This window comes from Labrus bergylta, chromosome 13 (assembly GCF_963930695.1).
Source record: "Labrus bergylta chromosome 13, fLabBer1.1, whole genome shotgun sequence".
Lineage (NCBI taxonomy): Eukaryota > Metazoa > Chordata > Actinopteri > Labriformes > Labridae > Labrus > Labrus bergylta.
In genome coordinates, this window is record NC_089207.1 from 728,731 (window position 1) to 744,667 (window position 15,937).

The window sequence follows — 15,937 nt, forward strand, 5'->3', positions numbered from 1 at the left end:
GATATTTTTTTGGTTTAGTGGTATTTGCATCCTGTGTTGATGTTAGAACATAACAACGATGTCATCATACGGCACTAATGAAAGCAAGTGTGAAAATATGCCGTGAGGAACACATTACCTACAAGCAGCTAATTATACACTGAGGGTGGTGCAGAGCCCTATGGGATTTCAAAACACACTTTATGTTTGAAGTTGAAACTCTGAGTTGTGTACAATAAATGTGTTGGTTTTCCATGATTTTTTCTGAATGAAAAAAACCCCAAAACCTTTCTGGATATGAACTCTATAGCCACCTCCTTTCACTAGTGCAGTATCCACAAACATGGTTACATGTGCATCTGCATGATTGTAGAGCAGATGTACAAATGTGTGTATACAGGGTCCAAAATGGTCCGCCAAGCGCCAAATGCGGGTAAAAGGTTTGATCAAAAAGTCATAAAAACTATGCTATGAGTATTAAGCATGTTTGATGTAGCCTAGCTGCAGCTACTTTTCCCTGCTCCTCTCTCTGCTGTCATGACTGTCTGTGAACATCGCGGGGCACGCTGAGACACACCAACATACTTGCGCGCACACACACACACACACCTTCCACAAGCCTTTGCTTGATAATGTTTGTTGCTTAGATTAGTTTATAATAGTTATTTGTTTAATTAAGTTCATTGATTTTGGATTGATGTTGCTTTGTTTAAATAAATTCTGTTATAATTTAAGAGAGCAGTTGTTTGTGGTTACTGGTGTATTTGCATTGTGATATAAGTTGGGTGCGAAGGCTTTGTGTACGGATTTCACGCCTTCAATTTATTAAATATAGTTATTAATTATTAATAATATTAGTAATTAAATAACTAATTTGAGACTGATTTGAGTGATACTTTGGTTATATTTACCTGATTACAGGTTGGTGCCCCAAAACAAGATTAAACATAGTTTAATGATATTTAATTTATATTATTAATAATTAAGTATAATTATTAAAGAATATAACCAAAGTTGACTTGATACAATCCCAACACCCTATAATTGAGTGGTAGCCCAGGATAAATTTTTGAAGATTTGGGGATTGGTTTAATGATAGTTTTGTGCCACTGAGTAGGAATCATGCCATTATCAAAACAGGACTGAAATAATTCATATAATATACTGAACAGCTTTGGAGACTTAAGGAATATCGGGAATGTAGCCTAATGCTATTCACAGAGACCTGGCTAACGGAGCTAATACCGGACTCAAATGCTCAGCTGGATGGTTTTCAGCTGATGTGGGCTGACAGGACAAAGGAGAGCGGTAAGAGGAAGGGAGGAGGGCTGGCGGTGTTCGTGAACGATAGATGGTGTAATCCGGGTTACATCACTATCAAAGAACAACACTGCAGTAAGGACATTGAAGTGCTAGCTGTTAGCATGAGACCTTACTATCTGCCGCGGGAATTCTTGCATGTTATCGCGATAGCTGCGTATGTTCCTCTACTTCCTCTACCCTGCCCACCTTCACACAATATGTCACCTGCCACACCAGAGACAATAAAATACTGGACCTTTTCTATGCCAGCACCAAGGAGGCATACACCTCATCTCCTCTCCCTCCCCGTGGAAGACCAGATCACAACCTGGTGTACCTCCTGCCTGTGTACAAACCTCTGGTACACAGACAACCAGCTGTCACCTGCACTGTTAAAAGATGGTCTGATGAGACAGAAGAGGCTCTTAAGGACTGTTTTGAGACAACTGCGTGGGAAGTGTTCTGTGATGACCATAGGGAGAACATTGACAGTCTCACACACTGCATTACAGATATCGCCGATTAATACAGATATTAATTTCTGTGTGGATCACATCGTATCCACCAGGACTGTACGTTGTTTTGCCAACAGCAAACCGTGGATTACTCCTGAAATAAAGGTCCTCCTCAAGGACTAAAAGAGGGCTTTTAGGTCAGGAGACAAGGAGGAGATGAAGACTGTGCAGAGAGAGCTGAGGAGGAAGATCAGGGAGGGGAAACGCATCTACAGGAGGAAGATGTTGGAACAGCTGCAGCAGAAGAATGTCAGCGGAGTCTGGAAGGGCCTGAAAACCATCTCATGTCACAAGGACTCCAACACTGAACTGGTTAGGGATCAGGAATGGGTGAATGACCTGAACACTTTCTTCAACAGATTTGAACAGCCATCCACCCCTCCCCCTACCCATTCCACTCTGCTGCAACTACCACCGTCTGCCCCCGCTGCTGACTGCACCACCCCCACCTCACCCCCCTGCACATCACTCTCTGCTCCCCCAACCCCCACACCTTCCAGCACACAGCCCCCCTGCTCCAGCCTGTCACTCACAACAGCCCAGGTGAACAGAGAACTGAGGAGGCTGAAGGTCAGAAAGGCAGTTGGTCTGGACGGCATCAGCTCCAGGCTCCTCAAATCCTGTGCAGACCAGCTCTGTGGGGTTATGGGGCACATGTTCAACTTGAGCCTGAAACTGGGGAGAGTACCAGAGCTCTGGAAGACATCCTGCATGGTACCGGTGCCAAAGATCTCCCGCCCCAAGGACTTCAACCACTACAGGCCAGTGGCACTGACATCACACCTGATGAAAAGAGGTTGGTCCTTCACCATCTGCGCCCCCTGGTGAGCTCATCAATGGACCCACTGCAGTTCGCCTATCAGCCAGGCATCGGGGTGGATGATGCTGTCATCTACCTCATGCAGAGATCTCTCTCACACCTGGAGAGGGCTGGGAGCACTCCTGAGGACTTTTTATGACTCTATGGTGGCATCAGCCATCCTGTATGGAGTGGTCTGCTGGAGCAGCAGCACTACGGCTGCAGACAGGAACAGACTAAACAAACTGGTGAAGAAGGCCAGCTCTGTCCTGGGCTGCCCCCTGGACCCTGTTGAGGTGGTGGCAGACAGAAGATGGAAAACGTTTCCCACCCCCTGCATGGAACTGCAACTGTCCTTCAGCAGCAGGCTTCGCCACCCATGGTGTCAGAAGGAGAGGTCCTTCCTTCCTGCTGCAGTCAGACTGTTTAACCAAGCCTGCTCCCAGTAGATCACAAAACACACACACAACTGAACAATTCACTCTGACTTTGTGCAATAATAATGTTATATTAATGTTATATTATGTTTATCAAACCACTGTGCAATAACATGTTACACTTTATGTGCACTGTGTGCATGTCTGTGTTACACTGAATATTACGGACTACACTTTTGTCAAATAGCTGCGCTATTTTTTATTTATTTTTTTTTAGTATCTATTTTTTTGTAGATTCTTAATTTTTCATTTTATATTTAAATTGTTCTGTGTTCACTTTTTGTTTGCAATCTTTGCTCTTTGCTGCTGTAACAATGTCAATTTCTCCATTGTGTTATACATAAAGGATTATCTTATCTTATCTTATGTCCATAGGATCCTGTTTGTGCATGTGTGTATATTTCAACCTATGTGTGTGTTGCATGACTTACAGAGTGTAAAAACAGAAATTTCCCCTTGCGGAGATCAATAAAGTAAATCTTAATCTTAATCTTAATCTTAATCTTGGCCGATGAGTCAAAGAGTTGATTTCGGACTCTGCCTGGATTTGACATCTGCAGGTGCATACTATTGAAGTAGATAAAACATAACAATGGAAGGAAGGGTAGCCTTTATTTGACAGAACATTTGGGGAGAGATAGTGGGGAATGACACCAACATTACATTTTAATTTGTGTTTTTTATTTTTTATATCACATATTTTATTAAAAAGTCTTACACACTTCTCTGCACCTCCCTTAGATCTGTCTCCCAGTCACTATAGCTGTAATTCTGAATCTAACTGTAGTCATACTATAGGTACTGTGTCTGTTCCCCGGCCCAGACCAAGTCATCCGAACGTAGAAAAAAAAGGCGTAAATCATCAAAATCTCATCAGGATCAAGACTACGAATACGATTTTGCAAAAAAATCAGAAGATTCACTGCGGACTTTTGAACATCAGGTCCTTAGCATCCAAATCTCTTTTAGTGAATGATCTGATATCAGATCAGCATATTGATTTACTTTGTTTGACTGAAACCTGGCTGTGTCGAGATGAATATGTTAGTTTAAATGAATCCACTCCTCCCAGTCATTTTTGTACTCATATACCTCGAGACACCGGACGAGGTGGTGGAGTAGCAGCTATTTTTAATTCTGGTCTTCTCGTTAACCCTCGACCAAAACTGAATTTTCCTTCTTTTGAAAGCCTTGTTCTTAGTCTTTCACGTCCAGTCTCAAGAACCTTTCAGCCAGTTCTAGTTGTTGTAGTTTACCCCCTCCTGGCCCATATTCTGAGTTTCTATCTGAATTTGCTGAATTTTTATCAGATTCAGTCCTTAGCAGTGATAGAATAATTGTTGTGGGTGACTTCAATATCCATGTGGATGTTGATAATGATAGCCTTAGCACAGCTTTCATGTCACTATTAGACTCTATTGGTTTCACCCAGAGTATAAACGAACCTACTCATCGTTTTAACCACACCCTGGATCTTGTTTTAGCTTATGGCATTGAAATCCAAAACCTTACAGTTTTCCTAGAAAATCCTCTTCTATCAGACCATTTTCTTATTACATTCGACTTTGTCCTACCAGAATCATCTCTGCTTAATAAAAATGTGCTCTCTAGAAGTTTATCTGATAGTGCTGTAGCTAGATTTAAGGAAGCTATTTCAGCTGCTTTTGATTCAGCACCGTGTTTCAACCCAGTTGGAAACTCTTATAATAGCTTTAGTCCCTCTCAGCTAGATCAGTTTGTTGATAGTGCAGTGGATTCACTGAGAGTTACTCTGGATTCGATTGCTCCCCTAAAACAGAAGGTTATCAAACGGCAGAGAATAGCTCCATGGTTCAACTCAGAAACCTGTACTCTAAAACAATCGTCGCGGAATTTTGAAAGAATATGGCGCTCGACCAAAACGGTAGAAGCTCGTTTATTCTGGCAGGATAGTCATAGAAAATATATGAAGGCTCTACGTCATGCTCGAGCTGCCTACTACTCCTCTCTAATCGAGGAAAACAAAAGCAATCCTAGATACCTTTTCAGCACTGTAGCCAGGCTGACAGAGAGTCATAGCTCCATTGAGTCTTGTAATTCCTTTAGCCCTCAGCAGTAATGATTTCCTGAGCTTTTTCAACAACAAAATTCTAGACATCAGAGACAAAATTAACCTCAAGTAACCTCCTGCCCTTACCTGGTGCAGATACGTCTGATACAGCAGAGACAGTTCCAGGACCAGATATTAGTCTCGACTGTTCTTCTCCAATCAACCTTTCAGAGCTAAATTCAATTATTTCTGTGTCGAAACCGTCAACCTGTCTTTTAGACCCAATCCCAACCAAGCTGTTCAAGGAAGTCTTTCCCTTAGTTAGCAACTCTATATTAGATATGATCAATATGTCTTTATTGGCAGGCTATGTACCACAGTCATTTAAAGTAGCGGTAATCAAACCTCTACTCAAAAAACCTACTCTGGACTCAGGAACTCTGGCTAACTACAGGCCTATATCCAACCTTCCTTTTATCTCAAAGATCCTGGAGAAGGTGGTAGCTAATCAGCTGTGTGACAACAGTTTATTTGAGGAGTTTCAGTCAGGATTTAGAGTCCACCACAGCACTGAGACTGCAGTTACAAACGATTTACTTCTAGTTTCAGACAGGGGACTTCTCTTTGTGCTCGTCTTGTTAGATCTTAGTGCTGCTTTTGACACCATTGACCATCAGATCCTATTATACAGACTAGAACATTTACTTGGAATTACAGGGACTTCTCTAAGTTGGTTTGAATCCTACTTATCAGACCGATCTCAGTTTGTACATGTTAATGATGAGTCCTCTATGCACACCAAAGTTAGCCATGGAGTGCCACAAGGTTCAGTGCTTGGACCAATTCTCTTTACATTATATATGCTTCCTCTGGGAAATATTATGAGGAAACACTCCATACAGTTTCATTGTTATGCAGATGATACTCAGCTTTGTTTATCAATGAAGCCTGATGGCACCAGTCAGTTATGTAAGTTAGAAACGTGCTGGTGCTGGTGTAGACCAGCTTTTAGTTATGCTGCTGTGGGCTTAGACTACCGGGGGAACTGGCACCTTGAGCTCCTCTCTCTCTCTCTCTCTCTCTCTCTCTCTCTCTCTCTCTCTGTGCATATACAGTACATCATATTACTGCATGTATCTATCTGTAAATCTCAGTCATTAACCACCTACTTTCCTGGGAGCTCTTGAGCTCTCTTAGGCTCCTCAAGATCGTTGGTTGGCGGCCTGCCACAACAACCCCCCCCCCCCCACCAGATTATTGATGGACCGCTTGCCTCCCCCTACCCCCTTGCTCCCTATCCCTCTTCTTGCATCTTATCCCATCTCTCCCCCTATCCTCTTCCAAGCCCGGCGCAGTCGAGGCCTGTGAAGGCTGTTTCTTCATGAGCCGGGGATCCGGCCAAAGATTTCTGCCTTTTACTAAGGCAGTTTTGTCTTACCACTGTAACTTTTGCTGCTTTGCTAAAGTGCTCATGATGGATAGGCCAGATCTTTGTAATATAGCAATAAGTAAGGTCTTTTATCTGCTTTTTGTAACATAACAATGAGTAAGGTCTTTTTACATGCTCTTTTGTAATGTTGAAAGGCAAAGAGTAAGGTATTTTACCTGCTTTTCGTAGTGTCTCGAGATAACTTGTTATGAGTTGACGCTATACAAATAAAAAATGATTGATTGATTGATTTGAAGAAGGGTGGTTCTCTTTCTTGTATATTCTAAGATTCAAAACTAAATCTTGAAAAAATTAGTAATTGTCAAAAACTGTAAACATGTTGGTGCAATGTGATTTTTGAAAGAATGTAACGATAGATAGATCTTTATTGTCATTGCATTTTATACAACAAAATTCTCTAAGTATAGCAAGGCAAGTGTATTTATAAAGCACATTTAAACAAGGCAATTCAAAGTGCTTCACACAAGACAACAAAAGCTTCATGACAGATGAAAACAAGCATAGAAATAGAAAATTTAAAAATCCCCAAGACAAACAATTTACAGTCACAGAAGATTAAATCTAAAAAATATGTTAAAACAAGATAAATAATTAAAATGAAATTAACTTGAATTAATGGTGTATTGATGTTTTGTTTGACTTCATTTTCAATGTTTCTTCTACTTGGATGCTTATGACTGAGACTGTGATGACAAAATAGTCATCTATGAAACATATCCTTCATCAAAAGTATACCATTAATATTTCTTATGAGTAATTTTTGATTATAAACATGTCAAAAATGAATTAAGTCCTTCATATATTTTTAATGTTGAAAGGGAAGTTTTCAGACTCCTAACCTTTTCAAATCATAAAATATGAACAAGGGGTTTTCTAAAAATCCCAATAGTAATGGTTTCCAATGAAAGTTTAAGAAAAAGAATGAAAGTGAATTTAAAACAACCTTCGAACTGGTTTCAAACACTTTGTAAAACCGAATGTGCAAGCTCAGTCAAGGTTAAGAGATTACAGAGAGTAACAGAAAGTTGTTTGAGATCAAAACATTTGAAAAGACAATTGTAAAAAATGATTCAGTTGTATTCATGGATCATAAATATGCACACACGAAAGCATTTTTCAGTCTTCCTACAGTGTCTCTTTAAAGTATGTTGGCCTCATGTGAATCAGGTTGCAGTATCTGTAAAGTCACAATAAGTCTAATAGATTTTCTAAACCAAGGGTAAAAAAGGGCATAGATGGTAGGGTTGAGACAGGAATTAAAATACATCAAAAAAGTCATGAAAGTCTCAGTTGAAGAGCCAATTAAGATGTTATGGCCTGCCAGAAAAACACAATAAGATGGACAGTAACACATCAGAAAAACAACTATCAGAATACCAAGTGTTGTTGCTGCTTTTAGCTCAGATTTTTTAACTTTCACAGTTTTTGAACGCTTAAGTGAGACATTTGCAATTTGGGACTTCATGGCACGAGCCTGAGACAGAGCCACCACAAATACTCTCATATACATAATAATGATAATGGTTATGGGAATAATGAAGCCGACAACTAGATCAACAGTTACTAATATATTAACCACACATTCTCCTTTGCAGGAAATATACCTGCCTGGTTGCTTAAGGTTATCCAATAGAAGGATAATGCTATATATTCCAGAACAAATCCAACATAAGAAAACACAAAGTGTAGCCATTTTTAAAGTCACTTTTGTCGGGTAATGCATCGGGTCACAAATGGCCACATAACGGTCTATAGATATGAGCACCATGTTTCCTACAGAGGCACAGACTGTGATTATGGGTATCAGAAAATATAACACACACATGAGGTCACCCAGGATCCAGCAATTCTTTGTCCGGAGGACTTCAACCGGCATCACCAAGAAACCCACAAGAAAATCTGAGACAGCCAGAGACAGGAGGAGGAGGTTGGTGGGTGTGTGGAGCTGGCTGAATGAAGAGAATATCACAATTGTGAACACTACAAAAAATATTACCAAACTATTGAAGTATTTAAAAGCCACATAGTAAACAAGCAACTTCAGAGTTATGATTTAACAGCTCACACATTTGTTTTAAATCATTAAACTTCATCCCCATGAAAAACTTATTTTTGCATTTGTTACGAGGTTACTTGCCTGAAGTGTGAGATGGAGATAATGACCAACAGGTTGAGAAATGCAGTGAAAAGAGACACCAAGTACAGCACAAAGTTGCGTAGCCCAGTGCTGGAGTCAGGAAGTTCTGGTTTCCTGCACGAGCTGTTCAGGAGTTGAGGAAAGCAGAGGTCCGCCTCTTTCATGGTCTCTGTCATTAGAAGGACTAGAAGCTGCTGAGCTCTGGCAGCTTTCTCACCAAAGTTCTCAGACATTCTCAATTGACTCTGTCTTTTATACCTCTTGTAAAATCCTGCCCACTTCTCCTTCCCTCTTGTGACCCTGACCTATCCATGCACCGTCTATCAAAATACTACTTCCACCTATCCAGGGCCGAGTGGCAGTGGCAGCAGGTTAAGCAAATTGACCCAGACGTCCCTCTCCCCATCAATGTTTTCCAGTTCCTACAGGGGGATTCCAAAGTGTTACATAGCAAAATGGGTAATGGACATTATCCAAGCGTGTTCTGGGCCTTTCTTTCTTCACAAGCCGGTTTACCCCCCATATAGAGCTACTGAGAGCTGTGCACCGCGATGTGAGGGACGGCTGTGCGTACATTTTCACAGAGACATGGCTGAACGAACGCATCCCAGACTCCGCCGTTCAGCTTGAACAATTCACATGCTACCGTTCGGACAGAATCCTTATTAAAGGAGGAAAGAAGAAAGGTGGTGGAGTCTGTGTTTACATCAGTGATGCTTGGTGTCGAGATGCTGCTGTGGTATGTAAACACTGTTCACCGCTGGCAGAGTTTATGATCATGAAGTGCCGTCCTTTCTATAAACCGAGAGAGATAACAGCGACCTTGCTGGTCACTGTGTATATTCCCCCCACCACCAACAACGCTGATAGAATCTACGCACTTTGGGAACTTTACAACGCCATCAGTGAGCAACAGAGAGCTCACACAGACGGATTTTTCATCATCGCTGGGGATTTTAATCATGCAAATCTCAAGATGGTTTTACCCCACTTCCACAAACACGTGACCTTTCCCACAAGAGAAGGTAACATTCTGGATATGATTTACACATCAGTTAAAGGTGCTTACAAAGCTTCACCCCTCCCCCACATCGGCCAATCTGACCATATCAGTGTAATGCTAATGCCAGCTTACAGACCGAGGGTTAAAGTCACCAAACCAGTTCTGAAGCAGGTATGTGTGTGGCCAGAGGGGGCCTCTGCTGCACTACAAGACTGCTTTGATACCACAGACTGAGAGATGTTTAAGCAGGCAGCCACCTACAACAACCACACAGACATTGAGGAGTATTCTGACACTGTTACCTCCTACATTAGCAAATGCATTGCTGATGTCACCACCACCAGAACCATCACCACCCGGGCTAACCAGAAGCCATGGCTGACAGGAGAGGTACGCGGGCTACTGAGGGCCAGGAACACCGCCTTCAGAGCTGGGGACGCAGCCTGCCTGAGAACAACGAGGGCCAACCTGTCCCGTGGCATCAGGGAAGCCAAACGCAGCTACACGCTAAAAATAACCGGACACTTAAAGGACAGCAGAGACGCGCAGAGCCTGTGGCGTGGTATCCAGACCATCACGGACTACAAACCCAAGCCACAGACCTGTGACAGCAACACCTCTCTGCTGAACGACCTCAACAGCTTCTTTGCCAGGTTTGAAGCACACAACAGCACGCCCCCACAGAAGACCACCCCCCCTCCCCACGACCAGACCCTGTGCTTGACTGCAGACAGCGTCAAGAGAACCTTCTCCAAGATCAACACCAGCAAGGCTGCAGGTCCAGACAACATTCCTGGCCGTGTGCTGAAGGACTGTGCAGAGGAGCTCAAAGATGTCTTCACAGACATTTTCAACGCTTCTCTGAGTCAGGCTGTTGTTCCGTCGTGCTTCAAAGCCACCACCATCATACCTGTTCCAAAGAAGCCCTCACCATCCACTTTCAATGACTATCGACCCGTTGCACTGACCCCCATCGCCATGAAGTGCTTTGAAAGGTTAGTCATGGCCCACATCAAATCCACCCTCCCCGCCACCCTGGACCCCTACCAGTTTGCATACCGAGTTAACAGATCCACCGAGGATGCCATCTGTTCTGCTCTTCACCCAGCCCTCACCCACCTGGACACCAAAAACTCATACGTCAGAATGCTGTCCATAGACTTCAGTTCAGCATTCAACACCGTCATCCCTCAGCAGCTGATCGGCAAACTGGACCAGCTGGGGCTCAGCACTTCCCTGTGCAACTGGCTGCTGGACTTCCTCAGCGAGAGGCCTCAGACAGTGCGGGTCGGCGGCAGCACATCAAAAACCATCGTCATGAGCATTGGGGCCCCCCAGGGTTGTGTGCTCAGCTCCCTGCTCTTCACGCTGCTGACCCACGACTGCGCTCCATCCTTCAGCAGCAACCACATTCTGAAGTTCGCGGACGACACAACAGTGGTTGGTCTCATCTCCAACAACGATGAGACGCACTACAGAATGGAGGTCAGCCAACTGGCCACGTGGTGCAGAGACAACAACCTCTTCCTGAACGTCGACAAGACCAAGGAGGTTGTTGTCGACTTCCGGAGAGTCCCCACTCCTAAACCCCCACTGACCATCGACGGTGCTGCTGTGGAGAGAGTGAGCAGCACCAAGTTCCTGGGGGTTCACATCAGTGAGGATCTCTCCTGGACAACCAACACCACATCACTGGCCAAGAAGTCCCAGCAGCACTTCTACTTCCTCCGCAAGCTGAAGAGAGCACGAACCCCCCCATCCAGCATGTGCTCCTTCTACAGAGGCACCATCGAGAGCATCCTGACCAGCTGCATCACTGTGTGGCTTGGGAGCTGCACTGCTGCCAATCGCAAGACCCTGCAGCGCACAGTGAAGGCTGCTGAACGGATTATCGGTGTCCCACTCCCCTCTCTTCTGGACCTCTACGGTACCCGTCTCACCCGCAAAGCAACCAGCATTGTGCGTGACCCCACCCACCCCTCACACAGCCTCTTCAGCCTCCTGCAATCGGGGAGACGGTACCGCAGCCTGCGGGCCGGCTCCACCACACTGGGAAACAGCTTCTTCCACCAAGCTGTCAGGAAGCTTAACTCTCTCCCCTCTCTTCCTTCCCTCCCCTCTGCCCCCACGAACACTGGACGTTGAACCCCCTCCCGTTTACCACCAAGAACTCTGGACTAATATTTCTGAAGCTAACATCTCAAAAGTACACTCAGTTTACTGCACATTGCTCAAGTTTACAAAACTCTGGACTAATAACTCTGAAGCTAACTTTTCAAAAGTACTATCAGTTCACTGCACATTGCACATATTGCACAATTTTACTTTTTCTTTAAATTTTATTTTATTTTATTTACCATTTTGTACCTTTTGCACAATTTAGAATTTATTACTGTAAATATTATTTATCTTATTTTACCTCATTTTATTTATCTGTTTTACCTTTTCTTATTTTACCTTATTTTGGTTGTATTGCATCGTGGGACGGAGACAAACGCAATTTCGATTCCACTGTATGTCTGGCATATTTTGAAATTGACAATAAAGTTGACTTTGACTTTGATTGGTGAGGGTTGGAATTGAGATAGACTGGTCAATTGAAAGCTGATGATTCACAAACCTGGCTGTCAATTTCCCAATCCATTTTACCCTCATTGAAAAAGACAGCAAGATACTTGAACTCCTTCATTTTTAGGCAGATACTTCCCTCCACACCCAGAGGAAGTAATCCACCATTTTTGGATGGATAACCCTCTTTTAGACCTGTGCTGAACTTTACACTCAGCTACAAAATACCCATGGCCTGCTGGAGGTCTCACATATTTGTATTTTTCCTGAGGATGTGGACACACCTCTCTCTTTGGTTAAGTAGGGCTTTCCTAAGTCCACTATACACATGTTGACTCTATTGTGTATATGTTGTCTCGTGCTCGAATCGGATGTTTGTGGCTATCTCTACAAGCCGCAATATAGCTACGAGCAGTTGAGGCTGGAGGAACGGGGCGGCTGCTAGGGCTGCTGAAGCACAAGACCTGCCTGTCGGCCACGGTGATGGTGAGGAGCCGGGACGGCTGGGGCAGAGCTGTGCATTCTTGGAGTTGTTGTCTTTTATCCACAAGAACCAATAATCATTTTTCTCCCTTTTCACGGACAAGAAGGCACCAATTTCAAAAATGATTTCACATTTCTACTAAATATATGACCCAATTTAAATACAGATTCATGTTTCAACCGGTGAAGTATCCCTTTAAAACACAAGTTATTTAAAAAACTGTGAACCCTTTCATGCAATGTGTTTTTTTAAACAGGGTTTGTTTGACTTTTTTGACAATATTAAGTCACTTAGATGCTTATGCCTGACACAGTGTAAAAAAAATAAAGGAAGGACATATTATTCTAAATACAAGGCAGATGTCCTTACAAAATGATAACTGTATTGATAAAGTTGTCAAAACAAAAAATATTTTGGATTCTAGTGATGAGCAAACTTTCTGTACTGCTGTTTCAATGTTGCATCACAAATGTTTCACTATGACAGTGGGATCTCTGCAGAAGAGTTTAGCTGACTGTTCACTTTAAGATATTTTTTTGGTTTAGTGGTATTTGCATCCTGTGTTGATGTTAGAACTTGTTTTGTCTCACAGTAACCCCTCTCATAACAACGATGTCATCATACGGCACTAATGAAAGCAAGTGTGAAAATATGCCGTGAGGAACACATTACCTACAAGCAGCTAATTATACACTGAGGGTGGTGCAGAGCCCTATGGGATTTCAAAACACACTTTATGTTTGAAGTTGAAACTCTGAGTTGTGTACAATAAATGTGTTGGTTTTCCATGATTTTTTCTGAATGAAAAAAACCCCAAAACCTTTCTGGATATGAACTCTATAGCCACCTCCTTTCACTAGTGCAGTATCCACAAACATGGTTACATGTGCATCTGCATGATTGTAGAGCAGATGTACAAATGTGTGTATACAGGGTCCAAAATGGTCCGCCAAGCGCCAAATGCGGGTAAAAGGTTTGATCAAAAAGTCATAAAAACTATGCTATGAGTATTAAGCGTGTTTGATGTAGCCTAGCTGCAGCTACTTTTCCCTGCTCCTCTCTCTGCTGTCATGACTGTCTGTGAACATCGCAGGGCACCACACGCACCTATTTACTTTTAGTGCTACAGTGCACAGTTTATCCGTAATCTGTACGGACCGAGTCGGGAACACATGTAATCCGGTCAAACGGTCGGTTCGACTTTTCTCCGTTCACTCTCACCGTGTCTGCAGCTAACTTAGTGATATCAACGTCATGAGTGTGTGAACATCTCCACACAGACTCTGTGAAACAACGCTCTGTTACAAACACTTGAGATATGCCAGAGGACTCTAAATGCACGCTCCACTTTTCTCTTCCTTCACGTGCAGCAGGAGCAGTCAGAGATATACACACATCAAATAATGAGCAGGCTGATTATATCAAGTGTCTAATATTGTCAAAGCTAAATCAGGAGAAAACTTGTTTTGAAGATTAATAATTTATTATTCTCTGATGGATTTTTGTTTATAGTCTGTAATGTTTTAATGCAGGGGCGGTTCAGAGGGGAGCGGGGGGCGGGTGGGGGGGGGGGGGGGGGTCTGTGAACTACTGCCTACAAATAATACATAAAATAAAGGCCAGCAAATATATATTTTTTTACAATTTCTCAATTTCCTGATCAGATGACATGATCGAATTTGTGACTTAAATGTGTTATTGATTAAACAAAACATATGCCTTCTCAATTAAATGTACTGTAACAGACGTGTAAAGGACACAATAAGAAAATTTGTTGTTTTGGCCGGTAAAAAATATGTTTGGCCGGTGAATTTTTTCATCTACCTGCCACCTTGGCCAATGGGTCAAAAATTTAATTTCAGATTCAGATTCAGAACAGATTCCCTGTTCACAGTGCTCTTTGCAGTATGTTGGTCTCACAGGAACCAGGTTTGAGTATCTTAAGAGTAACAATAAGCTTTACAGATTTTCTAAACCAGGGGTAAAAAAAGGCGTAGATCAAGGGGTTTAGACAGGAGTTGAAGTAGAACAAACATATGACAAAAGCAGCAGATGAAGCGTTGAGCAAAGTGTCCTGTCCTGAGAGTGTTACACAGAAATATGGGCAAAGGCATAAAAGAAACACAACTATAACAACCCCAAGAGTCCTGGCTGCTTTCATTTCAGATTTCTTGGCAGTAACAGTCACTGAACTTTTGATCGAGACTGCTGCAATATGAGACCTCATGACACGAGCCTGAAGCACAGCCACAACAAATACACACATGTACAGAACAATGATGACGGTGACAGGACCAATAAAGGAAAAAAATAGATCTGCAAGTCCAGCAACATAATCAACAACAACCACACACTCTCCAGAGCAGGAATTAAACTTGCCTGGTTGTTTCAAGTTATCTTTCATAATGATACTGTTGTACAGAACAGAACAGACCCAACATAGACAAGTGCAGATTATAGTTCCTCTCACAGTCACCTTTGTAGAATAGTGCAGAGGGTCACAAATGGCAATATAGCGATCGATTGATATGAGCACCATGTTTCCTACGGATGAGGATGTAATTATGAAATCTAGAATATAATAGAGATTACACATAAAGTCACCGAGGAACCAGCAGCCGTCTATGAGGATGATTTGAAAGAACATGAGGAGGCCCACGAAGAAATCTGAGACAGCCAGAGAGAGGAGGAGGAGGTTTGTAGGAGTGTGGAGCTTCCTGAAGATAAAGACAGCATACATATTTACATCACTTTCCATTTCGGAAGATTACACAAGACCAGGTCAGGGCAAAATCAGTATTTTTATTATTTAAGTATTTAAGCAACCATGTTAAAAAATAGATCAAATAAACAAATACTTGAAGTGTGAGATGGAGATGATCACCAGCATGTTGAGAGATACGGTGAGCATTGAGATGATGGACAGCACAATGTAAATTAGCACAGTGTCCGAGTGAGAGCTCTTTGGCCTTGTACAGGAGGTGTTGAGTTGTGGAAAGCAGAGTTTGTCTCCCTCCATCATCAGAGAGACAGAGTGGCAGAGATGTGAAGTTTCCAAGTTCAGGCAGTGTTTTAAACAAAGGTCAGACGTTTTATAATTAATGTGGACCATTTGTTCCTCCTCTAAGATTCCTTCTGTCTTGGGGACTGATAGGCCCCACCCCTTGCTCTATACACCGTCTTAAAACGTTTTTATTTCAACATAAGTTATTCTCCATCATGTCAAAATAATTC

At 42.6% G+C, this 15,937-nt stretch overlaps 2 protein-coding genes across 2 annotated transcripts; both read right to left on the minus strand.

The window, feature by feature from the left end:
• Window positions 1-6,885: 6,885 nt before the first annotated feature.
• On the minus strand, window positions 6,886-8,848 carry LOC109975139 (trace amine-associated receptor 13c-like). Its single transcript, XM_020625644.2, has 2 exons — window positions 8,645-8,848; window positions 6,886-8,456 (listed from the first exon to the last, which is right to left on the minus strand). The coding sequence occupies exons 1-2, from the start codon at window positions 8,822-8,824 to the stop codon at window positions 7,650-7,652; spliced, it is 987 nt and encodes a 328-aa protein (XP_020481300.2). The 5' UTR covers window positions 8,825-8,848; the 3' UTR covers window positions 6,886-7,649.
• A 5,546-nt stretch (window positions 8,849-14,394) lies between these two features.
• On the minus strand, window positions 14,395-15,725 carry LOC109975140 (trace amine-associated receptor 8a-like). The gene is made up of 2 exons (XM_029275608.2): window positions 15,562-15,725; window positions 14,395-15,420 (listed from the first exon to the last, which is right to left on the minus strand). The coding sequence occupies exons 1-2, from the start codon at window positions 15,723-15,725 to the stop codon at window positions 14,592-14,594; spliced, it is 993 nt and encodes a 330-aa protein (XP_029131441.1). The 3' UTR covers window positions 14,395-14,591.
• Between the last annotated feature and the right edge of the window lie 212 nt (window positions 15,726-15,937).

Excerpts from the sequence above, each read along its gene's own strand:
- LOC109975139 (XM_020625644.2), bottom strand. The coding sequence starts at position 8,824 with ATGACAGAGACCATGAAAGAGGCGGACCTCTGCTTTCCTCAACTCCTG. Across the intron at positions 8,457-8,644 it reads CCATCTCACACTTCAGGCAA|CTCCACACACCCACCAACCT; the intron begins GTAACCTCGTAA and ends TCATTCAGCCAG.
- LOC109975140 (XM_029275608.2), bottom strand. The coding sequence starts at position 15,725 with ATGATGGAGGGAGACAAACTCTGCTTTCCACAACTCAACACCTCCTGT. Across the intron at positions 15,421-15,561 it reads ATCTCCATCTCACACTTCAA|GAAGCTCCACACTCCTACAA; the intron begins GTATTTGTTTAT and ends CTTTATCTTCAG.